This window comes from Salvelinus sp. IW2-2015, linkage group LG14 (assembly GCF_002910315.2).
Source record: "Salvelinus sp. IW2-2015 linkage group LG14, ASM291031v2, whole genome shotgun sequence".
NCBI lineage: Eukaryota > Metazoa > Chordata > Actinopteri > Salmoniformes > Salmonidae > Salvelinus > Salvelinus sp. IW2-2015.
The window spans coordinates 23,257,845-23,283,375 of NC_036854.1; the positions used below are offsets into that span (position 1 = coordinate 23,257,845).

Below are 25,531 nucleotides of genomic sequence, written 5' to 3' on the forward strand. Positions count from 1 at the left end.
CCCAGTACATTCTTAAGTTCAGTGACCATTCGCACCATGGTTTGCCTAAGCGACCAAGCGTTAGTCCTGTCCTTCCTTCCTGGCAACTTAATGTAAAATTTGCGCAAGCTGTTTATGTACGTACACATAACTGCACGAGACGACAAAAATGAATAGCACAATTCGTAGCATTTTTGATACAGAAAGCGGGAGTGAGTTTTTCTTTAGGCGAATCAGAATGCAGAGCACAATGCACCAAAAAAAAAAAAAAAATGCATTATGAAAATTCGCCGAAATAGCGAGATCCGCAGATAAGTGAACCGCCGAAGTGGCGAGGGATCACTGTTATGTATATCTGTACTTCATATTCATCCTACTAGAAAATCTTGCCATCTTATATGAATACAGTAGTCACTAGCACTTTAAAATATGCCACTTAATATAATGTTTACATACCCTACATTACTCATCTCATATGTATATACTGTACTCTTACCATCTACTGCATCTTGTCTATGCCGTTCTGTACCATCACTCATTCATATATCTTTATGTACATATTCTTTATCCCTTTACACTTGTGTGTATAAGGTAGTAGTTGTGGAATTGTTAGGTTAGATTACTTGTTGGTTATTACTGCATTGTCTGAACTAGAAGCACAAGCATTTCGCTACACTCGCATTAACATCTGCTAACCATGTGTATGTGACAAATAACATTTGATTTGATTTGACTGTCCACAAGAGGCTGGACTGAGGGCTTGTAGGCCTGTTGTAAGGCAGGTTCTCACCAGACATCACCGGCAACAACGTCGCCTATGGACAAAAACCACCGTCTCTGGACCAGACAGGACTGGCAAAAAGTGCTCTTCACTGATGAGTCGCGGTTTTGTCTCACCAGGGGTGATGGTCGGATTCGCGTTTATCGTCGAAGAAATGAGCGTTACACCGAGGCCTGTACTCTGGAGCGGGATCGATTTGGAGATGGTCTGGGGCGGTGTGTCACAGCATCATCGGACTGAGCTTGTTGTCATTGCAGGCAATCTCAATGCTGTGCATTAGAGGGAAGACATCCTCCTCCCTCATGTGGTACCCTTCCTGCAGGCTCATCCTGAGATGACCCTCCATCATGACAATGCCACCAGCCATACTGCTCATCTTGTGCGTGATTTCTTGCAAGACAGGAATGCCAATGTTCTGCCATGGCCAGCGAAGAGCCCGGATCTCAAACCCATTGAGCACCTCTGGGACCTGTTGGATCGGAGGGTGAGGGCTAGGGCCATTCCCCCCAGAAATGTGCGGGAACTTGCAGGTGCCTTGGTGGAAGAGTGGGGTAACATCTCACAGCAAGAACTGGCAAATATGGTGCAGTCCATGAGAAGGAGATGCACTGCAGTACTTAATGCAACTGGTGGCCACATCAGATACTGACTATTACTTTTGATTTTACCCCCACCCCCCCCTTTGTTCAGGGACACATTATTCCATTTATGTTAGTCACATGTCTGTGGAACTTGTTCAGTTTATGTCTCAGTTGTTGAATCTTATGTTCATACAAATACTTACACATATTAAGTTTGCTGAAAATAAACACAGTTGACAGTGAGAGGACGTTTCTTTTTTGCTGAGTTTACTATCCTATCCACATGTTTTTCAGCTGTGCTGTGCTGTGCTTTCCAAGATGACCGCCACCTTTACATGGTTATGGAGTATATGCCCGGTGGAGACCTGGTCACCTTGACCATGAACTATGACATGCCAGAGAAATGGGCCCGATTCTACACTGCCGAGGRGGTGCTGGCTCTAGATACCATACACTCTATGGGTTTCATCCACTGTGACGTGAAACCAGACAACATACTGCTGGACCAAAATGGCCACCTCAAGCTGGCTGACTTCGGCACCTGCATGAAGATGGACTCGGTGAGTTTTGGTGGTGGAGAATGGAGAATAAAACAAAAATGTGCACCCTCTTTGGCTCCCCAGGACCAGGATTGAGAAGCACTGGGTCTAGGAAAGTGCTTCCCAATCCTGGTCCTGGGGAGCAAAACGGGTGCACATTTCTGTTTTTGCCCTAGCACTTACACACTTGACTCAACAAATCAAGTCATCATCAAACTTTAATTTGAATCAGGTGTGTTAGTGCAAAAACAAAAATGTGCACCCCTTTGGGTCCCCAGGACCAGGATTGGGAAACACTTGTCTACGGCCTAGACTGTGCATTAAGGGTTTGCTGAGGGAGACTCCGTCCATAAATTGTCTTGTTATGGTCATTCTTTCTGAAATGGCAAACTCAAGCCCTAGACCAGAATTTCTTTCTGGTTTCGTCTCTTGAGCTAAAGTTGAGCAAATGTTTTGCTATTTTCAAGGCAATGAACTGTGTCTGGCTGAAATCTGCATTTGAGAGAACACCGTGTGGTCAGATTTTGAATGCAATGTCAATTTCCCCAGACAAATTGCATCCGATTTAGTTACTGAATCATGTCTTATCATGTCTTATCATGTCTTATCATGTCTGCCACACACAGGTGCAGTGTGGCAGAAAGCTGTTGGACAAAATGTATGGGCCAGTTTCCCAGACACTGATTAGGCCTAGTCCTAATCAGCTTAATGGAGAATCACCAAAAGTGCTTTTTAGTTCAGGACTAGGTTTAACACTAGAACCGCTGGCACTCGAGGGATTTCATGAAAGATTGATTTTTATAGTAATATATTTGAATTTGGCGTGCTACATTTTTTCTGGATTTTGGCCAAGTGGGACGCTACCGTCCCACATATCCCAGCTTTACACACTCTTGGCATTTCCTCAACCAGCTTCATGAGGTAGACACCTGGAATGCATTTCAATTAACAGGTGTGCCTTATAAAAGTTAATTTGTGGAATTTCTTTCCATCTTAATGCATTTGAGCCAATCAGTTGTGTTGTGACAAGGTAGCGGTGGTATACAGAAATAGCCCTATTTGGTAAAAGACCAAGTCCATATTATGGCAAGAACAGCTCAAATAAGCAAAGAGAAATGACAGTGCATCATTACTTTAAGACATGAAGGTTAGGTCAATACGGAACATTTCAAGAACTTTGGAAGTTTCTTCAAACCATCATGCTATGAAAACCATCATGCTATGCTGTGCTATGATGAAACTGGCTCTCATGAGGACCGCCACAGGATGTAGAAAATAGTACAAATAAAGGAAAAACCCTTGAATGAGTAGGTGTGTCCCAACTTTTGACTGGTACTGTATACCCATTGATTCTTGAAGAATATAACGTATAAATGCCTCATGAGCTTAGTTCAACTATTGTTATAAGGGCATAGGGTGAGACCCAGATGCAGACACGGGAGGCAGATGGTTCGAGTCTCTGATATTTATTATAATCCAAGGGGCAGGCAAGAGAATGGTTATGGACAGGCAAAAGAACATAAACAAGGTCAGATTCCAGGAGGTACAGAGGGGCAGGCAGTATCGTCAGGCAGGAGCGTTCGGAGTCAAGGCAGTCAAGGTTCAAAACCGGGAGGACTAGCAAAAGAGAGAGAAGAAAAGCAGGCATTTTTGACTTGACAAGACGAACTGGCCACAGACAAACAGGGAACACCGGAATAAATACCCAGGGACTAATTGGAGAAAAAGGGTGACACCTGGAGGTGGGTGGAGACAATCACAAAGACAGGTGAAACAGATCAGAGCGTGACAATTGTACCTCCTCAGAACCCCAAATATAAGCTTGTTTGTAGACAGTATGAATGTAAACAAACACTGTATATCCTCAAAACATGGATGGTCAGTCCTTGCATCTATAGCTCTTTCTATGAACTTGAGAGTGGTTACATTTCTCCAGGCTCATCCCTCAACGTTCTACCTAAAGTATAAATTAAGAATTCTAGCTCTAATCTGTGTTAGGCACACTGTCCCACTATCTTTCACTTAAGGTTACCTGCTTTAACTAGGTSTCTGTTTCTGTCTGTCTGCCCGGCTCCCCGTCTGCATCTTTGTCCGTCTGTCTATCTGATTCCAGACGGGCATGGTCCGCTGTGACACGGCGGAGGGGACTCCGGACTACATCTCCCCCGAGGTGCTCAAGTCTCAGGGGGGGCGACGGCTACTATGGCCGCGAGTGTGACTGGTGGTCTGTGGGGGTCTTCATCTTTGAGATGCTGGTCGGCGAGTGAGTATTTCTCTGTCCCCATTCACTGATCCTGAATCAGAAAGGCGTTGAGGGTCTGAATCATGCAGACCATTTGCTTTAAAAATGTAATAAGCTTAGTTTTGTCATTTGATTTGGATTGACGTTAAGATACAATATCGAACATGATTTGGTTAACCATGCTTGGGTAATAAGTAACCTTTCCAGAGACCTCAAGACTTGGCTTTAGCTCAGTGGGCTAGACACAAGTTTGAACCAAGTTAGTCACACTACTAAGCTATTAGTGTGTATAGAAACCAGCTTAACCTCCCCCTGTAAAGCGTAAAATAAACACTAACATTGTTACTTAAATGTCACCTCTCTTTTTAGGTGACACCCCATTTTATGCCGAGTCACTAGTAGGAACGTATGGGAAGATCATGGATCACAAGAATAACCTTAACTTCCCAGACGATGTGCAGATGTCCAACGATGCCAAGGACCTCATCTGTGCCTTCCTGTCTGACAGGTATATGTGTGACCTCTGACCTACGAAACACAAGCCCGTGACCTCTGTGACCTCTCGGCTCCTTCAAAGTGTGACCCCTCACTTTTCACACTTTCCCGTGGAGGCTGTTACTGCCCTTTAAAGGCAGAGTGCAAACAAAAGCTAGATTTTCCTGTGTTATATATATATATATATAWATATACTGAACAAAAATATAAACGCAATATGTAAAGTGTTGGTCCCATGTTTCATGAGCTAAAATAAAAGGTCCCAGAAATGTTCTATACGCACAAAAAGCTTATTTATCTCAAATTTTGTGCACAAATTTGATTACATCCCTGTTAGTGAGCATTTCTCCTCTTCCAAGATAATCCATCCACCTGAAAGATGTGGTATATCAAGAAGCTGATTAATCAGCATGACCATTACAGGTGCACCTTGTGCTGGGGACAATAAAAGGCCACTAAAATGTGCAGTTTTGTCACAACACAATGCCACAGATATCTCTGGGTTTGAGGGAGCGTGCAATTGGCATGCTGACTGCAGGAATGTCCTCCAGAGTTGTTGCCAGAGAATTTAATGTTGATTTCTCTACCATAAGCCACCTCCAACGTCATTTTAGAGAATTTGACAGTACATCCAACCAGCCACACAACCGCAGATCACCGATAACCATGACAGCCCAGGACCTCCGCATCCGGCTTCTTCACCTGTCTGAGACCAGCTATCCGGACAGCTGATGAAACTGTTTGTTTGCACAACTGAAGAATTTCTCCACAAACTTGTCAGAAACCGTCATAGGGAAGCTCACTGCGTGCTCGTCATCCTCCCCAGGGTCTTGAACTGACTGCAGTTTGGCGGACAACAAACACAATTATATTTTATCGATGGCAATTTGAATGCACAGTGATACCGTGACAAGATCCTGAGGCCCATTGTCATGCCATTRATCCGCCGCCATCACCTCATGTTTCAACATGATAATGCACAGCCCCATGTCGCAAGGATCTGTGCACAATTCCTGAAAACTGAAAATGTGCCAGTTCTTCCATGGCCTGCATACTCACCAGACATGTCACCCATTGAACATGTTTGGGATGCTCTGGATCGATGTGTACGACAGCGTGTTCCAGTTCCCGCCAGCAACTTCGCACAGCCATTGAAGAGGAGTGAGACAACATTCCACAGGCAACAATCAACAGCCTGATCAACTCTATGCGAAGGAGATGTGTTGCGCTGCATGAGGCCAATAGTGGTCACACCAAATACTGACTAGTTTTCTGATCCATGCCCCTACCTTTCTTTTAAGGTATCTGTGACCAACAGAAGCATATCTGTATTCCCAGTCATGTGAAATCCATAGGTTAGGGCCTAATTAATTAATTTCAATTGACTGATTTCCTTACATGAACTGTAACTCAGTAAAATAAAAATTAATTGTTTCATGTTGCATTTATATTTCTGTTCAGTATATTTACACACTATGAGGTTCATCTGATGATGATAATGCCCTTTTAGTGTAAGAGCTGTTTGAAAAGACCACCCGGTTTGGTGAGAGGGAGTTTTGGCCTGCCTGGTGACATCARGCCTGCCTGGTGACAAATTAGCTGAAGGTAGACAGCATAGTGGGTCAATTTCCGCAAACAACTAAGAGCATTGAAGCGTAATGACCCAGCCCAGTCCCACCAGTCAGCCCCCAGGTGAAGCCCACTTCCTGTTGACATTAGCAGCCCTGCCCCCCCGGGGGCCACGTCAACAACTGGCCCTTTCTGCTGCCGCGCAACATCTGCTTTCTACTCCCCTTCCCCTCTGTTGATTTTTTTTTTCTCTCACTTACTCCACTGTCATTCACACACACTCCCTACACACTGTCTCATGCGCTCATTTATTCACGCTCAGCATGTTGTTTACTGACTCACTCACCAACTCACTCACTCTCGCCCTCTCATTCATCAATGACTTAATCCAGTCACTCCCCATTTCCCTGTTTTGTCTCTCTCTCTCTCTGAGGGACAAGCTGTGTTTTTTTCCATGGTCTCATGTTTTCTAGTGGGACAGAAACACACCCCTCCCTTCTTCCCTTGCTCCCTCCCTTCCTCATGGCTGAGGCTGGAATGTCCCACACGTGGCAGCCCAAACTGCCACACCCCTCCAGCCCTGCACCCTGTGGCAGGGAGGGAGGGTGAGAGGAAGAGAGAGGCAGTAGTGTTGTTGACTTGTCTGGCCCAATTGCCTCACTACCCTATTGCCTCATTACCCTATTGTGCTGCTGTGTGGCTTTATCTATCTCCACATCAGCAACTTACTGGACCTATCTTCTCTCAGTATCACTACTCCTACTGGCTGCAGTTAGACTCTGGTTCTACTGAGTGCTGCAGTGGTCATGAGGCGGCCTAGCCTGGTCAGTCAGTGGACTGTGGTCAGTGCCTAGCGGTCACTCCAGCTGTGTGGAGGAAAGTGGTGCTTTGCATTGTGTTCAGGTTGCGGTCGAGTTGCACGTTTGAGTGAGTGACAACTCTCTGACCGCGCCGTCCCATTGGCTATGTACAGGGAGGAACGGCGTGGAGGAGATGAAGAGACATGGCCAGTGGACCTTCCACACCATCCTACAGAGTGAGTGAGTGTGTGTGTGTTCAGTCATACAGTGTGTGTGTGGGCATGCGTGCCAGTGCGCAACCATGCGTGTATCCCTGTCTATGTGTGCCTTTTGTATCTGCCTATGTAACCCAACTTCCCATTTTCCTGATTTTACACGACATACTACAGTTCATTCCCATGTATGGGGCCATGAAGCATCAGCCTCCTCTTTGCTCTCTTTGGTCTATCAGCAAAAATGTAGTGGAACAGTCGTATGGAGTGCTGATCTAGGATCAGGTCTTTCCCGCTCTCCATGTGATCGTATTTATTGTGATCTAAAAGGCAAAACTGATCCTAAATCAGCACTCCTGCTCTTGATACATACATTTATCAGAAGGCAGAGCTCGGCTGTGACTGAACTATTACTAATCAGTCATTAGACCATTGCCCTGCGTAAAGATGTACATATAGTAATGCTTTGTCAGTAGTATGTACTTGTATGCCATTTTATTCGGCGATACAAGGAGGGATTGCATAACGTGGGCTCCTCCATCCTTCCATCCTCACTGATTTTGATATCATGTGACAGGAATCAACTGAAAGTACTTTGGCGGGATCACGTGCACACTTGCACACACACAGCGCAGGCACGCACACAACTGGTGGAAATGCTGCTTGCAGTTATCCACTGCTGCCAGGTCAGTAAAGTCACCAAGGAAATGAGGGGAAAAGGAAGGAAGAAGTTTCAGCTGGCTCTGATTAAGACCGAGACATACTGTAACTCCTGATCACAGCCCAGGCAGTCTGTAACACTAAACCGGAAAGAGTCATTACTGCACTACTGAAACCCCACTGTGTGTGTGCGTGCTTGTGTGCATATGTGCGTGCGCGTGTGTGTGTCTTTCCTCCTTACCGAACCTCAGTGTGTCTCAACCTTTCCGAACCCCATTATGTGTGCGTGTCTCATCTTTAAGTCTTCATTTACAACCCATCGTTGCAACATCCATAGCACACATCACAGTCAACAGTTCTCCTGTTGAGCTCCCCACTCTCTCTAGTTTGTGGCGCATCCCCATTCTGCACCCTTTTCCAGAGTTGTGCACTTGCACACTGTCCATTATGGGTTTAAAAGCAAATTATGGGTTTAAGCATTGGCTGGGGGGAGAAGGGTAGAGATTTGCAAGTGCACACTTCGGGAGAAGGGTAGAGATTTGGAACGCAGTCTCCCTCTCTCTAGTCTGCTCATTGGCTAGCAGATTAAAGCACCTCCCTTCCTGACCATTGCGTGACATAAAGCCATAAAGCTCTTAGATGTGGGACTCTGGGGCTGCGTCCCAAATGGCACCCTCTTCCCTACATAGTGTACTACTTTTGACCAGAGCCTTAGGGGCCCTGGTCAAAAGTACTGCACTATATAGGGAATGGGGTGCCATTTGGAACACWGCCTGGGTGCTAGCAAATCAAATCAAACTTTATTTGTCAAATGCGCCGAATACAACAAGTGTAGACTTTACCGTGAAATGCTTACTTTACAAGCCCTTAACCAACAGTGCAGTTCAAGAAGAGTTAAGAAAATATTTACCAAGTAGGCTATCACACTGCCATCCGTTTTGTCACCAAAGCCCCTTATWCCACCCACCACTGCGACCTGTATGCTCTAGTCGGCTGGCCCTCGCTACATATTCGTCATTAATAAGTCTATACTAGGTAAAGCTCCGCCTTATCTCAGCTCACTGGTCACGATAACAATACCCACCCGTAGCATGCACTCCAGCAGGTATATCTCACTGGTCATCCCCAAAGCCAACACCTCCTTTGGCCACCTTTCCTTCCAGTTCTCTGCTGCCAATGACTGGAACGAATTGCAAAAATTGCTGATGCTGGAGACTTATATTTCCCTCACCAACTTTAAACATCAGCTATCTGAGCAGCTAACCGATCGCTGCAGCTGTACATAGCCCATCTGTAAAAAGCCCACCCAATCTACCTACCTCATTCCCTTAATATTGTTTGTACACTGCTCAAAAAAATAAAGGGAACACTTAAACAACACAATGTAACTCAAGTCAATCACACTTCTATGAAATCAAACTGTCCACTTAGGAAGCAACACTGATTGACAATAAATTTCACATGCTGTTGTGCAAATGGAATAGACAAAAGGTGAAATTATAGGCAATTAGCAAGACACCCCCAAAAAAGGAGTGATTCTGCAGGTGGTGACCACAGACAACTTCTCAGTTCCTATGCTTCCTGGCTGATGTTTTGGTCACTTTTGAATGCTGGCGGTGCCTCCTCTAGCTACAGGAGTCAGTAGAGCAGAAGAGTCTACACACCAGCTGGCGTGTCACGGTAGTGCAGTTCATCCAGGATGGCACATCAATGCGAGCTGTGGCAAAAAGGTTGCTGTGTCTGTCAGCGTAGTGTCCAGAGCATGGAGGCGCTACCAGGAGACAGGCCAGTACATCAGGAGACGTGGAGGAGGCTGTAGGAGGGCAACAACCCAGCAGCAGGACGCTACCCGCTTTGTGCAAGAAGGTGCACTGCCAGAGCCCTGCAAAATGACCTCCAGCAGGCCACAAATGTGCATGTGTCAGCATATGGTCTCACAAGGGGTCTGAGGATCTCATCTCGGTACCTAATGGCAGTCAGGCTACCTCTGGCGAGCACATGGAGGGCTGTGCGGCCCACACAAGAAATGCCACCCCACACCATGACTGACCCACCGCCAAACCGGTCAAGGCGGAGGTGTTGCAGGCAGAGAACGTTCTCCACGGCGTCTCCAGACTCTGTCACGTCTGTCACATGTGCTCATGTGCTCAGTGTGAACCTGCTTTCATTTGTGAAGAGCACAGGGCGCAGTGGCGAATTTGCCAATATTGGGTGTTCTCTGGCAAATGCCAAACGTCCTGCACGGTGCTGGCTGTAAGCACAACCCCCCTGTGGACGTCGGGTCCTCATACCACCCATGGAGTCTGTTTTCTTGACCGTTTGAGCAGACACATGCACATTTGTGGCCTGCTGGAGGTCATTTCAGGACTCTGGCAGTGCACCTTCTTGCACAAAGGCGGAGGTAGCGGTCCTGCTGCTGGGTTGTTGCCCCTACACGCTCCTAAGTGGACAGTTGATTTTCATAGAAGTGTGATTGACTTGGAGTTACATTGTGTTGTTTAAGTGTCCTTTATTTTTTTGAGCAGTGTATTTACTTTTCTGCTCTTTTGCACACCAGTATTTCTACTTGCTCATCTATCACTCCAGTGTTCATTTGCTAAATTGTAATTACTTCGCTAATATGCCTATTTATTGCTTTACCTCCTCACACCATTTGCACACACTGTAATAGACTTTCTTTTTTTTCTATTGTGTTATTGACTGTACGCTTGTTTATTCCACGTGTAACACTGTTTTGTTGTTTGTGTCGTGCTGCTATTCTTACTTTATCTTGGCCAGGTCGCAGTTGTAAATGAGAACTTGTTCTCAACTAGCTTACCTGGTTAAATAAAGTGAAATAAATACAATTAAAATAAAATAAAAAGTAATAATAAAAGTAACACAATCAGAATAACAATAACGAGGCTTTGTACAGGGGACCGGCACCGAGTCAGTGTCGGGGATACAGGTTGGTTGAGGTAATTTGTAAATAAACAGCGAGCAGCAGCAGTGTACAAAGGGAGGGTCAAATGTAAATTGTCCGGTGGCGATTTTATTAATTGTTCAGCAGTCTATGTCTTGGTGGTAGAAGCTGTTGAGGAACCTTTTGGTCCTAAACTTGGCGCCCCGGTACCGCTTGCCGTGCGGTAGCAGAGAAAACGGTCTATAACTTGGGTGACTGGAGTCTTTTACAATTTTATGGGCTTTCCTCTGACATCGCCTATTGTATAGGTCCTGGATAGGACGCTTGGCCCCAGTGTACACTACCCTCTGTAGCACCTGACGGTCAAATGTCGAGCAGTTGCCATACCAGGCAGTGATGCAACCGGTCAGGATGCTCTCGATGGTGCAGCTGTAGAACCTTTTTGAGGATCTGGGGACACATGCCAAATCTTTTAATCTCAGGGGGGGGCTTTTGTCGTGCCTTCACATGTCTTGGTATGTTTTGGACCATGATAGTTGTTAGTTGATGTGTATGACACCAAGGAACTTGAAACTCTCGACCCGCTCCACTACAGCCCTGTCGATGTTAACGGGGCCTGTTCAGCTGCCTTTTCCTGTAGTCCACGATCGGCTCCTTTGTCTTGCTCACATTGAGGGAGAGGTTGTTGTCCTGGCACCACATTGCCAGTTCTCTGACCTCCTCGCTATAGCTGTCTTATCGTTGTCGGTGATCAGGCTGTTGTGTTGTCAGCAAACTTAATGATAGTGTTGGAATTGTGTTTGGCCACACAGTTGTGGGTGAACAGGGAATACAGGAAGGGACAAAGTACACACCCCTGAGGGGCCCAGTGTTAAGGATCAGCATGGCAGACGTGTGTTTGCCTACTCTTACCACCTGGGGCGGCCCGTCAGGAAGTCCAGGATCCAGTTGCAGAGGAGGTGTTTAGTCCCAGAGTCCTTAGCTTAGTGATGAGCTTCATGGGCACTATTGTGTTGAACGCTGAGCTGTAGTCAATGAACAGCATTCTCACATAGGTGTTCCTTTTGTCCAGGTGAGAAAGGGCAGTGTGGAGTGTGATTGAGATTGCGTCATCTGTGGATCTGTTTGGGGTGGTATGCGAAAATTGGGAGTGGGTCTAGGGTGTCCGGGGGGATGCTGTTGATGTGAGCCATGACCAGCCTTTCAAAGCACTTCATGGCTACCGACGTGAGTGCCAAGGGGCGGAAATCATTTAGGCATGTTACCTTCGCTTCCTTGAGCACAGGGACTATGGTGGTCTGTTTGAAACAGGTATTACAGACTCGGTCAAGGAGAGGGTGAAAATGTCATTGAAGACACTTGACAGTTGGTCCGCGCGTGCTTTGAGTACACGTCCTGGTAATCCGTCTGGCCCAGRGGCTTTGTGAATGTTGACAGTTTAAAGGTCTTGTTCACATCAGCTACAGAGAGCATTATCACAGTCATCCAGAACAGCTGGTGTTGCTTGCCTCGAAACAAGCACAAAAGGCATTTAGCTCGTCTGGTAGGCTCGTGTCACTGGGCAGCTCGCTTCTGGGTTTCCCTTTTGTAATCCGTAATAGTTTTCAAGCCCTGCCACATCCGACGAGCATCAGAGCCGGTGTAGTAGGATTCAATCTTAATCCTGTATTGACGCTTTGCTTGTTTGATGGTTCGTCAGAGAGCATAGCGCGATTTCTTATAAGCGTCCTGATTAGTCTCCTGCTCCTTTAAAGCGGCAGCTCTAGCCTTTAGCTCGATGCGGATGTTGCCTGTAATCCATGGCTTCTGGTTGGGATATGTACGTACAGTCACTGTGGGGACGACGTCGTGGATGCACTTATTAATGAAGCCAATGACTGAGGTGGTGTACTCCTCAATGCCATTGGATGAATCCCGGAACATATAGTAGTCTGTGCTAGCAAAACAGTCCTGCAGTGTAGCATCCGTGTCATCTGACCACTTCCGTATTGAGCGAGTCACTGGTACTTCCTGCTTTTGTTTTTGCTTGTAAGCAGGAATCAGGAGGATAGAATTATGGTCAGATTTGCCAAATGGAGGGCGAGGGAGAGCTTTATATGTATCTCTGTGTGTGGAGTAAAGGTGGTCTAGGATTTTTTTTTCTCTGGTTGCACATGTGACATGCTGGTAAAAATCTGGTAAAACGGATTTAAGTTTGCCTGCATTAAAGTCCCCGGCCACTAGGGAGCGCTGCTTTTTGATGAGCATTTCCTTGTTTGCTTATGGCCTTATAGAGTTGGTTGAATGTGGTCTTAGTGCCAGCATAGGTCTGTGGTGGTAAATAGACGGCTACGAATAATATAGATGAGAAATCTCTTGGTAGATATTGTGGTCTACAGCTTATCATAAGGTACTCTACCTCAGGAGAGCAATACCTCGATACTTCTTTAATATTAGACATCGCGCACCAGCTGTTATTGACAAATAGACACACACCCCCACCCCTCGTTTTACCAGAGGTAGCATCTCTGTTCTGCCGGTGCATGGAAAATCCCGCTAGCTCTATATTGTCCGTATCGTCGTTCAGCCACGTCTCGGTGAAACATAAGATGTTACAGTTTTTGATGTCCCGTTGGTAGGATAATCTTAATCATAGGTCATCAATTTTATTTTCCAATGATTGTATATTAGCAAGAAGAACGGCTGGCAGTGGGAGTTTACTCGCTCGCCTACGAATTCTCAGAAGGCTGCCCGATCTGCGGCCCCTTTTCCAGCGTCTTTTCTTCACTCAAAAGACGTGGATCTGTGCCTGTTCCAGTGAAAGCAGGATATCCTTCTTGTCGAACTTGTTAAAAGAAAAAGTTTTTTCCTGTCCGCGGTGAGTAATCGCTGTTCTCATGTCCAGAAGTAATTTTCMGTCATAAGAGACAGTAGCAGCAACATTATAAAAACTACATAAAAAAATAACAAAATAGCAGAATTGGTTGGGAGAATGTAAAACGTCAGCCATGTTCTTAGGCTGATGCACCCTGCCCTATGATTGCATGATTGAGGGGAGGTGGAGGGAGGGAATGGGTGGAGAGGGTGTCGGTAGCCACTCTGGGGGCGGGCTGGGTTGGATAGGGGTAATGAGAGGGGATGCCCTAGAACCGCTGCACCAGGCCCCAGATCAGATTCGAGGTACGGTCGCTCCCTCCTCTCTCCATTCTCACTGTGGCCACAGCTGCCTGTCATTAGCCTACCCGCTATCAGAGAGCATGCTGGGTAAGCAGCGACGTAATTGGCCTCCGCAGAGCTAGAGCAGCATCTCTTTCTCCAGTCTCACCGCACAACTATTTGTTTCTCTTTCTTTCGTTCCCTCTCTTTTATCACTCACTCTCTGTATCCATATATCTTTCTCTCCTGTCTTTCATCCATCCATCTCTTGATCTCTCCCTACTGAGGGTCTGTCTTAAACTTGGTTATCTTTGCCTGGAGCCAGAACAGATCCTGTTGAAGAAAGAGGATTCAACAAGGCGGCTTAGTTTCCTGCAGAGCAGGCTTACTTTTTCAGCTTTCGCCTCCTGGCCCTTATAATTTATTTCTGTCCGCCTGCTCTGCAGCCGGGGGCCTTTAAAAGAGCAGCAAAAGAAGGAGAGTTAGTTATATCTCTCCTGGAGTGTGTTTAGGCTGCATGTGTGAAAGGCAACAGTGTGTGTTGGGACACAAAGCGGGTACTGTAGGGGGAGAGAGGAGTGGCGGGTCTGGCGTCCGCACCACGCCAGCTCGCTCTCTTCTACCTCCTATGCCCAGTTTCGTTTGGTGTACTACACACACACACACACACACACACACACACACACACACACACACACACACACACACACACACACACACACACACACCTGTCTCTTATACACATCTAGATGTGTATAAGAGCACACACACGCACATTCTATACACACTTAGAAAATCACAAACTATACTGTGAAAATAACCACACACTGATTGAGAATCGGAGGAGCTGACGGTGAGCTCTGTGTTAGTGTATCTTGATTTACACCAATTTTAGCACGGAGCTGAGTTTGTTGATTTTAGACATATTTGAATCAACTATGTCTCCCTCTCCCTTCTCTACCCAAACCCACACTATGTCCACCCCTTTTCTGTCCTCTCTCGCTCACACACACACTCTGCTTCTTTATGACTCTGCATCTCTCTCTCTCTCACTCTGCCTCTCTCCCTCTCTGCCCCCATCTCCCCCTCTTTGCTTCTCCCACTTCCTCCCTCTCGCTCTCCCTTCTTCAGCCGTGGCCCCAGTAGTACCAGAGCTGAGCAGTGACATAGACACCAGTAACTTTGACGAGATTAAGGATGACAAAGGCGACGTGGAGACCTTTCCCACACCAAGGGCCTTTGTGGGCAACCAGCTGCCATTCGTGGGCTTCACCTACTTCAAGGAAGACCAGTAAGACTAATTGGTTTCTATCTATTCTAAGAGTTAAGTTTAGTGTCTATACAGTGTCTGTGTACATTCATGTTAGTGTTATATTTAGCTTCAGCAAGCGTGCCAATTATCTAGGAATCTGGTTTGGTTTTCTAAATTTACATTGGAATGAGTCTGCTGTATGTTTTTAAGGTTGTTTTTGTAAGACTCTCTGTACTGTGCAGACAATGTGCTTGAGGTCATGTCTGTGCCTGCAGCTATAGAGAGAGGAAATGAAAGAGGGAGAGAGTGAATGAAAAAAGGTAGAGTTTTATGTTGAAACTAGTCGTACACGCTGCGTCTGTACTTTACACTGCCTCCTTGTTCCAATAGCCCTTTTAATAAAGCCACTAGGCTCATGATAAAAGTCTGTTCTTATGATCATGATCATTGAATGGGAATTGTAGAGCTGGAGTCTGAGCTGGGTGGGTTCTTGGTTGGGCAGGACGTGTTATGGGGCGGGATACGGACTTGGGTACTCAGAGGGCGAGGAAGGTTGGCATGGAGGTTGGCATGGCTGGCAGGGCCCCTCAGGTAAAGCCAGTTTAAAGACCTCTCCCCTCCCTCTCTCTTGCTTCTCCTTCTCTAACAGGCTGCTGAGAGTTGGGAATAAAGGGATATCTGTGGAGGACTCTAAAGACTGTAAGGATAGCTCTGAGGAAAAAGGAGGACAGCATCAAAGGAGAGGTAGGTTGTTGCATTTCTGCGTACATACATGCATGCATTTGTGGGTTTGTTTGTTTTCAAAACAAAAAGGGAAGATGTGTGCTCAGAAGGGACAAGACTGACATTTGAGTACAAATTCAATATTGAAATGTTCGGTGCAACGTAGTAGCTCTCAAGACAGACCAATGGAATGGAACACTCAGATAGACAGACATAATTCTCAGACAGACGGACTGAAAAGAACACTGAGACATACTGACTTCTCGGATGTCTCAAATACAACCAAGTTCACTCTAGCCTTTTGGGGGCCCGAAGCGAGATTTGGTTGCCCCTCCCTGCACTTTTTGCCATGGGGCGTAGAGAAAATGTTGCAATTTTCTAATACATTTCATGCAATTCTACTCATTTGGCAATGGGGCAGAGATATATATATTATTTTTTTTACAGCTAATTCCCTGTAATTCTACTCATTTTGCCATGAGGTGGAGAGACATTTTTTCAGTTTTAAAGCTAATTACCTGCAATTCTACACATTTTCTTATGCCATGTTAATGATATCTGAGTGAAAGTGACTAACAAATCAATGGGGGCCCCCTAGAGGTCAGGGCCCCTGGGCACGTGCCCTGAGTGACCGGTCGGTATTCGGTCATGATTACTACAAGTTTACATAGCTTGCGAGACTAACTTACCAATCAAAAAATAATTAGCTGACATGGCTAATTGAGTGACTGTCAGTGACTGACATAACAAAATAAAAATTCCTGATGCACAACCAACTTACACCTTTGTGGGGCAAGCAGCCTGGAGCCCTAAYCGACCGCTTATGTCGCTTATCCCTGGAGCCGTTTCTGAGTTCACTAAACAGGTGCCTCACAAACACAACAAAAATACAAGGCCTACCCTGATTCGATGATACTTTATGGCAAGTTATGAAGAAGAGATGCTGTTCTATAACCGTCTCTAAAATCTGCCCTAGATGTTATGTTTTAGTCATTGAGCAGATGCTCTTATCCAGAGCGACTTAAAGTAGTAAGTGCATACATGTCATACTTTTTTTTCTCTTCTCCGTACTCGTCCCCCGTGGGAATCGAATTCACAACCCTGGCGTTGCAAGCGCCATGTTCTCCCGACTGAGCCACACGGGACCATGTTGACAAACTAATCTATAAAGGACTGAGAAACAAAGTGACAATGAGTCTCAGGAAAGCCTATCATCAACGAAGCAAAAGGGAACAGCAAGGTAATATGGAAAAACATGAACAAACTCACTGGGAAAGATCATGCCGAGTCTACAACTGAAAGTCAATGGCTTCAGGACAACAGCTCAGTCATCGCACCCACCTTTAATGACTATTTCATTGACTCAGTCCTAGAGCTGGGCCAAAAGTTCACCCCAAGAGACCTGTCCATGATCCCCAGCAAAGAAAGCCATACCGTTTTTTTTTGGTCCACCAGTGAGGTAAAGGTCAAGAAAATCCTCTCCTCCCTCAAACTCTAAAGCAAAAGATGTGTTTGGTCTTGAAACTGTATTTCTAAAAAAGTACAGTGACAGCCTAACCACCCTAATTACCCAGATAGTCAAGTTATCAATGCAAGAAAGTTCATTCCCAAAAGCATGGAAGATAGCCATCTTGAACCCCTGTACATACAGTTGAAGTCGGATGTTTACATACACATTAGCCAAATACATTTAAACTCAGTTTTTCACAATTCCTGACATTTAATTCTAGTAAAAATTCCCTGTCTTAGGTCAGTTAGGATCACCACTTTATTTTAAGAATGTGAAATGTCAGAATAATAGTAGAGAGAATGATTTATTTCAGCTTTTATTTCTTTCATCACATTCCCAGTGGGTCAGAAGTTTACATACACTCAATTAGTATTTGGTAACATTGCCTTTAAATTGTTTAACTTGGGTCAAACATTTTGGGCAGCCTTCCACATGCTACCCACAATACGTTGGGTGAAATTTGTCCCATTCCTCCTGACAGAGCTGGTGTAACTGAGTCAGATTTGTAGGCCTCCTTGCTTGCACACGCTTTTTAAATTCTGCCCACAAATTTTCTATAGGATTGAGGTCAGGGCTTTGTGATGGCCACTCCAATACCTTGACTTTGTTGTCCTTAAGCCATTTTGCCACATCTTTGGAAGTATGCTTGGGGTCATTGTTCATTTGGAAGACCCATTTGCAACCAAGCTTTAACTTCCTGACTGATGWRTTGAGATGTTTCTTCAATATATCCACATAATTTTCCATTCCTCATGAAGCCATCTATTTTATTAAGTGCACCAGTCCCTCCTGTAGCAAAGCACCCCCACAGCATGATGCTGCCACCCCCATGCTTCACGGTTGGGATGGTGTTCTTCAGCTTGCAAGCGTCACCATTTTTCCTCCAAACATAACAATGGTCATTATGGCCAAACAGTTCAATTTTTTTCAGCATCTACACAAGGTCCTTTGCTGTTGTTCTGGGATTGATTTGGACTTTTCGCACCAAAGTACGTTCATCTCTAGGAGACAGAACGCGTCTCCTTCCTGAGCGGTATGATGGCGCATGCGTTCCCATGGGTTTATACTTCGTACTATTGTTTGTACAGATGAACGTGGTACCTTCAGGCATTTGGAAATTGCTCCCAAGATGAACCAGACTTGTGGAGGTCTACAATTTATTTTCTGAGTCTTCTGATTTCTCTTGATTTTCCCATGATGTCAAGCAAAGAGGCACTGAGTTTCAATGTAGGCCTTGAAATACATCCACAGGTACACCTCCAATTGACTCAAATGTTGTCAATTAGCCTATCAGAAGCTTCTAAAGCTATGACATACTTTTCTAGAATTTTCCAAGCTGTTTAAAGGCACAGTCAACTTAGTGAATGTAAACTTCTGACCCACTGGAATTGTGACACAGTGAATTATAAGTGAAATAATCTGTCCGTAAACATTTTTTGGGAAAAATCCTTTGACATGCACACAGTAGATGTTCTTAACCGACTTGCCAAAACTATAGTTTGTTAACAAGAAATTTGTGGAGTGGTTGAAAAATAGTTTTAATGACTCCAACCGCGAGTGTATGTAAACTTCCGACATCCGACTGTAAATCTGGAGACCAGCAGGAAGTGCGCAACAACCGGCCTATCAGTATACTCCCGTCATCTCAAAGGTTGTTTAAAAAGTTGTAGGAACAGCTCACTGCACACCTGAATACAGTGTCGTCCCTCTTCACCCCATGCAGTTTGGGTTTAAGGTGAACCACTCAACAGAGGCAGCATGTTGTTAACGTCAACCGTAAAGTCCTTCTCTCAAAACTCTCCAGTTTCAACCTCTCCCAAAATGCTCTTGACTGTGGTTCAGGCTATAATATCAATGAGCTTCCTTCTGTATGCCAGGGAGTGGAGATCCAAATGTACGTTGACGACACGGTCATCTACATCCATGGAAAGAGTGCTGAGCAAGTGGCTGCCAAGTTGCCATCTGTTATGGAGCATGTTTCACGATGGCTCAATGACTCCTGTTTCACCCTAAATGTGGGGAAAACAGTGGCCATGTGTTTCTCTGTCAATCAAAAGCAGCAGGTCTACCCCGACGTCCTCATACATGTCCAAAAAATCTAAACTGTTTCAGAATTCAATACCTTGGCATAATCCTTGAGCCCGCCCTCAACTTTTTTTWAAACCCATAAAGAAATGACCAACACAATCCAATATAGCCAAGCCAATTTCCAGTTAATCAGAAATGCTCTCTCCATCGAGGCTTCCAGAATATTCTTGTTTTCTCCACATCTCTCCTACTGCATCACCAGCTGGTTACAAGCATGTGAGACATCCCTGAAACCAGGGGCTAAAGTACTTAAGTAAAAGTACTTTTMGGGGGAATCTGTACTTTACTATTTATATTTTTGAACTTTTAAAAGTGTTTTTGAACTTTTATTTCACTACATTCCTAAATAAAATATTGTACTTTTTACTCCATACATTTTCCCGGACACCCAAAAGTACTTATTACATTTTGAATCCATAACAGGATGGGAAAATGGTCCAATTCACACACTTATCAAGAGAACATCCCTACTGCCTATGATCTGGCGGACTCACTAAACACAAATGTTTCATTTGTAAATTATGTCTGAGTGTTGGAGATAGCCCCTGCCTATCCATACATCTTAAAAACAATAATATGGTGCGTCTGGTTTGCTTATTAATAAGACATTTGAAATTATTTATACTTTTACTTTTGATACTGAAGTGTATTTTAGCAATTACATGTACTTTTGATACTTAAGTACATTTCAAACTAAATAATTTTTGACTTTTACTCAAGTAATATTTTACTGGGTGACTTTCACATAACTGCACCACATATCACACTTTCACAAAAGGTGATATGCATGATGACATTGCTAAAGGTCAATCAGATTTGTGAACATAATCCCTAGCTGCGTATTGCCGCTTTCCATGTTGTCTGTTGTCTGTAGCTTGTGAGGTGTGGAAACACTTTGTTGCTTTAATGAATTTTGTCTTGCTGCTTTTTGTTCTATGTTGCTCTGTCTGTATGCTACGTCTTGCTTGTCCTATGTTGCTCTGTCTGTATGCTATGTCTTACTGGTCCTATGTTGCTCTGCGTGTGCTCACTGCTCAATGATTGTCTATATTGTAATTGTTTTTAATAACCTGCCCAGGGGCGGTTGAAAATTAGCCGGCTGGCTAAAACCGGCACTTTTACTGAAACGTTGATTAATGTGCACTGTCCCTGTAAAAATCAAATAAATAAACTCAAACACATACTTGAGTCATTTTCTGTTAAGGTATCTTTACTTTTACTCAAGTATGACAATTGGTTACTTTTTACACCACTGGGGTGTCTATCCAATAGCAATATGTTTCTATGCAATGTTTTGACTTCTGTGTTGAAACACATCTCTATGTCCTGATTTCTGTGGGTTTACTGTATGATGTAAAATTCACCTATGTCTAGATGTTTTAAGGACTACAGATAGAAATGAGCTATTAGCTAAATCTGGTGCGACATGTTTTCTCAGTGCTGAGTCTTATTTTTTTGGTGTGCATTGTCCCTGCCAAATAAACATTATACTTTTTTTTATTAAAAGAAGAAATATAACTCCCAGATATACAAAATAGAACTTTCAGACACAAGAAATAGAACTGTCATACAAAATACAACTCTCAGAAATAACACCCACAAACCTAACGGAATGGTAAATAATAGCGATGGCGGTAGCACTATAGGTCCAGGGGTGTGTCAGAAATATTTTTGCAATTTTCACTGTGGGAATTATGGGCGCAGTAGCTGGTGGTGGCGCGAAAGGGCTGGGTTTTGATGAATAAATAAATTGGAGGCTTGACCCTTCACAGGCCGATCAGAACGTGCTCCATGGCTAAATATGTGGTTTCTCCAAACCATTCTCCAAACGGTCTTTTATGTATTATGTTGTTATCAACTCCAATTTGAATGTTAGTCTGTTATAGCCTAGTTTGTTAAATAGTCTACAGCAGTAATGGGCAACATTGATGTGGGTGGGGCCACAAAAATCTGAACCCATTATGAGGGGCTGCAGTGCCCTAAGAGAAATTTGGTTCCCAAATGTAATATTTTATAAACATAATGGAACCATCTAACAGATCGCATTCACACTTCTCCAAAGATAGGAGACYGCTCCTAAATTCCATTGCATGTGAACTASACATTTTCATAAAGCCAGGATGGGGAATCATTCGAACAAGTTTTTTAAATATAAAAAAATAAAATGAAAAACAATCAATCYTTTTTTTTTTCAACAACAGTATATTTCTAAATAGCTTGGGGTCAGAAGCATGATATAATAAAATTGACGGGATAAGAAAGACACAAAGGATTGCTGTTAAACCAGCCTTAGTTATAGCCTATAGGCCTAGGGTACGGGGAGACTATGGAGGGCTTGGTTTTTAATCGTATGAAACAGAAAAGCAATTGTTACAGGAAAATAAGTTCTAAATACAAAGGTCACCAGCATCATTTCATCTCTCGTTTCATGATGGGCATATGGACACGGGTAGCCTACGTGGAAGGGTTTTTACACACGTCCAAAACAGGAGCTGGCTAAAATAATGTAGGCCTTCACAATACAAAGAAAACAAGGGGATGTCTGCTCACTGTTCTGCTGCTCCCAAACTTGATCTTTCAATAAAGCTTTGGTGATTTAAGATTTATTTCAAAGCAGTCTCACGAGTCAAATCCTTTATTGATAGACTTGGCTACTTGGTGAACGCATTGGGCAGGACATAAAAACAGGGAGGCTATTTGCTTGGTTTTTAACCAAATTAAACCAAATGGGAAAAAAACATGATTTTTTTAAATGTTTATTAATACGAGCGTTACCAGCACAAAAATCACATCTCCTCTTGTTCCATGGGCATTAGGGCTTTGTGCATCACAGCTGGATAGGTTGCGCTTCCTCTCACAAAATCCATGCCGTTACCAACCGCGTTACCGCTAAGTCCTTCTTTTCATTGTTCTTAAATGGTCACTTTTTGTCAGAAAGACAGACACAGTAGAACTATCTGACAGACAGACTAGAACTCTAATATATAATTATAATTCTGTCTGACAGACATATTGACACTTGAGTGTGCATCTGGTGAGCTCCATGTTAGTGTGTGTACTCATTAACTCTCCCCCCTCTCCTCTTTTATTCCGGTCAGCTACAAAATAAACTCCGTTGTCTGGAGGAGCAGCTCAACCATGAGATGCAGGCCAAAGACGACCTGGAGCACAAGTGCAAGTATGGCTCACCTCAGAACACACACACAAGCACACAAACACACACACACACACACACACACACACTCACACACTCACACATGCTCCTCTCTCCCCAGGACTACCACCAGCCGTCTAGAGAATCTGGTCAAAGAGATCGACGAGGAGGTGAGACTAGCAATGTTCAATAGAGTTAATGGTCAGTAATGTTTTGACTATGCACATCACGCATGAACCCTTCCCTGTCCCTGTAGATGAACAGCAGGCAGAGAGTGGAGTCATCGCTGAGGCAGCTGGAGAGAGAGAGGGCCCTGCTGCAGCACCAGAGTGCTGAGAACCTCCGCAGGGTGGAGCTGGAGGCAGACAGGAAACGCAGCCTTGAGAATGAGCGTAAGCTAAGCCCAGTATACTGATTATAATGAGCTTGTAATGAGCTTATAATGCATTGAAAGACTTGTCATAAGCATATATGACTGGCTCTTGTTTTATTATCACTTTACAGTGATCCTGACTGTTACTTGCATTTGTGTAATTTTAACATTGCTTCACAGATACCATAACAAGGGCTTATAACAAATGTTATCTGTTAGCTTTAATGCCAGGCACCACACCCTAATAGTGATTTTTAAAAATCATATCACAATACATTTTTACCAGTTAAATGTAGACACAAATATAATACTTTTTGTATGCAATATGCAAATGAGGTGATATCTCATTAAATATGCACATATTTGCATATCACACAAATCAATTTTTCTGGATGAAGTCAGTCTAAATATTTTGGTTTCATTTTGTTTAGACACTCCAGGACTAGATTCATTCAGAAGAGATTATGGATAAATACTTTTTTAATCTTTCCATCTGTAAAATTCTCAAGCCATTTTTGTCAAATTGTTCTAAGGAAATGAATGTTATCAAGAATAAAAATGTGACAACATATTAACAATTCCCTCTGAGTAAATCTGGAGAATATATCTAAGGWTAACTACACAAACTGTGGTYACTGTAGATTATTCTGAAATTGAGAAATCGATTTTAGCCTACCAATCGCCAAATGCCTTCAAAGTAAGTTACTTTATAGTCCAGTTTCTAACATTCTCTATGAAATGGGCTTGACAACAATGTGTGATTAAATYTAGTGAGCTTTTAAATGATAGATGTATGTCCATGTAAAAGTTGTTACACTTCATGAAATGTTGATTACGGTGGTATGATAAACTAAAGAATATATGCATTTACATGATGTTTGTTTACTTTTTGAAGGTACTCATTAAAGGACGTAAATACCAAAAACATCTCAAAATGGGTTAGTAAAGTTAGATGCAAAACTTACATTTTAGCCTGTGGTGCCTGGCCATTAAAGATAGTTTTTGTTTTGTTTCCTTCTACTGTTCTGACCAGCAAAAGAAAGTTCTGAACCGATTCGAACCCTAAAAAAGTACCGGTTTATATTGTTATTTTCTGTTAGGTTTTTAAACTGTGAAATCAACCTTTAAAAAAAAAAAGGAGGAAGCGTGATGCGCTGGGCATCTTGTTATGACATGCGTTATATGAATTAGGTTCACATAATTATACTTAGGAGAGGCTTCTATGGAGGAACTTTGAATTTCCTTTGTGATAGCTAGCTAACAAGCTTGAGCTAGCTAGCCAACAAGCTTGTGTGTGAATTAAAAACACATCTTCAAATCAAAGTTTATTTGTCACGTGCGCCGAATACAACAGGTGTCACCTTACAGTGAAATGCTTACTTAGTGCAGCTTTTAAAGCTTTTAAAACAAACGTCACGAATGATAACTATGCTTATAGTAACCTTAACTAGCATTAAAAAGTGAATCCCCGGTGCACGTTTTGTTTTTTGCCCTAGCACTACACAGCTGATTCAAATAACCAACTCATCACCAAGCTTTGATTGTTTTAATCCATTCCATCACCATGTCTAGTAAACAGCCTGCGGGACCAGCTTGAAGAGCTGAAGAGGAGGAACCAGAACTCTCAGATCTCCAATGAGAAGAACATCCACCTGCAGAGACAGGTGAGGGAGAGCAAGCTTGTATGCATGTATTCCTTTAAATAAGTATGCTTCACTATCTTGTGATTTTCAGATCACAGAAATGTGTTTTTTGCTTTCTAAACCCAACCTCTTGAGAAACACACGCACATAAACTCCATGAGGGGATGTAAGCTTGGGTGCCTTGCTCAAGGACACAACTGACAGGAGATGGCTTCTAAAATACCAAGAATATATGATAGCCGGCCAGTAATGGACTGACTACTTTCACTTTATTGAATAAAAAAATGAAGAAATTAGCATCATACAAATTGCACAGAAAATAGCATAAGAAAACACTTACTTAGGCACAATACGGAAATAAATAAATATTCAGCTCTTATTTATTTCTCGATTGGGAAACTATTGATAAAAATGTATCGTTATAAATGTTACTTTAAAAACATTTAAGAACTACAGTTATTGTACAGTCGGACAGCAGCGGTAGAGTGYCATTTCTCAGGCGGTTCCTTCTCTCGCTCTATATCTCTCAGCTGGAGGAGGCAAAAGCGGTGCTGGCCGAGGAGCAGGAGGCGGCGGGGCGGCTGCGGAGGAGCCAGTCAGAGGCCCAGAAGCAGGTCCAGGCCCTGGAGTTCAACCTCGGGGAGCTGGTGGACAACTGCACCCAGCTGGAGAATGCCAAGATGGGCCTGGAGCAGCAGCTGATGGGTCTGCAGGCCGACCTGGAGGCCGAGAGGCGGGACCGCAGCCTAGGGACAGAGATTATACTGGACCTGCAGGGTGAGACTGGGGATGAGGTTGGGGATGGGGCTGGAGCAAGGGTTGTCAGATCGGCAGAGTTTGCACTTTTACTTTACTTTAAAGTAAAAGTGCAAACTCTTTACTGACTTTATTAT

General features: G+C 43.9%; 1 protein-coding gene across 1 annotated transcript in view; it reads left to right on the forward strand.

Moving 5' to 3' along the window:
* Positions 1-25,531, forward strand: part of LOC111972970 (rho-associated protein kinase 2-like) — a 57,889-nt gene that overhangs the window by 1,928 nt on the left and 30,430 nt on the right. Inside the window, 14 exon segments of the mRNA XM_070446778.1 lie at positions 1,636-1,901; positions 3,994-4,065; positions 4,067-4,139; positions 4,492-4,630; positions 6,660-6,791; positions 7,119-7,222; positions 15,027-15,186; positions 15,797-15,866; positions 15,868-15,891; positions 22,567-22,646; positions 22,744-22,792; positions 22,879-23,014; positions 24,568-24,659; positions 25,169-25,415. Of these exon segments, the coding sequence (XP_070302879.1) occupies positions 1,636-1,901; positions 3,994-4,065; positions 4,067-4,139; positions 4,492-4,630; positions 6,660-6,791; positions 7,119-7,222; positions 15,027-15,186; positions 15,797-15,866; positions 15,868-15,891; positions 22,567-22,646; positions 22,744-22,792; positions 22,879-23,014; positions 24,568-24,659; positions 25,169-25,415 (1,644 nt within the window).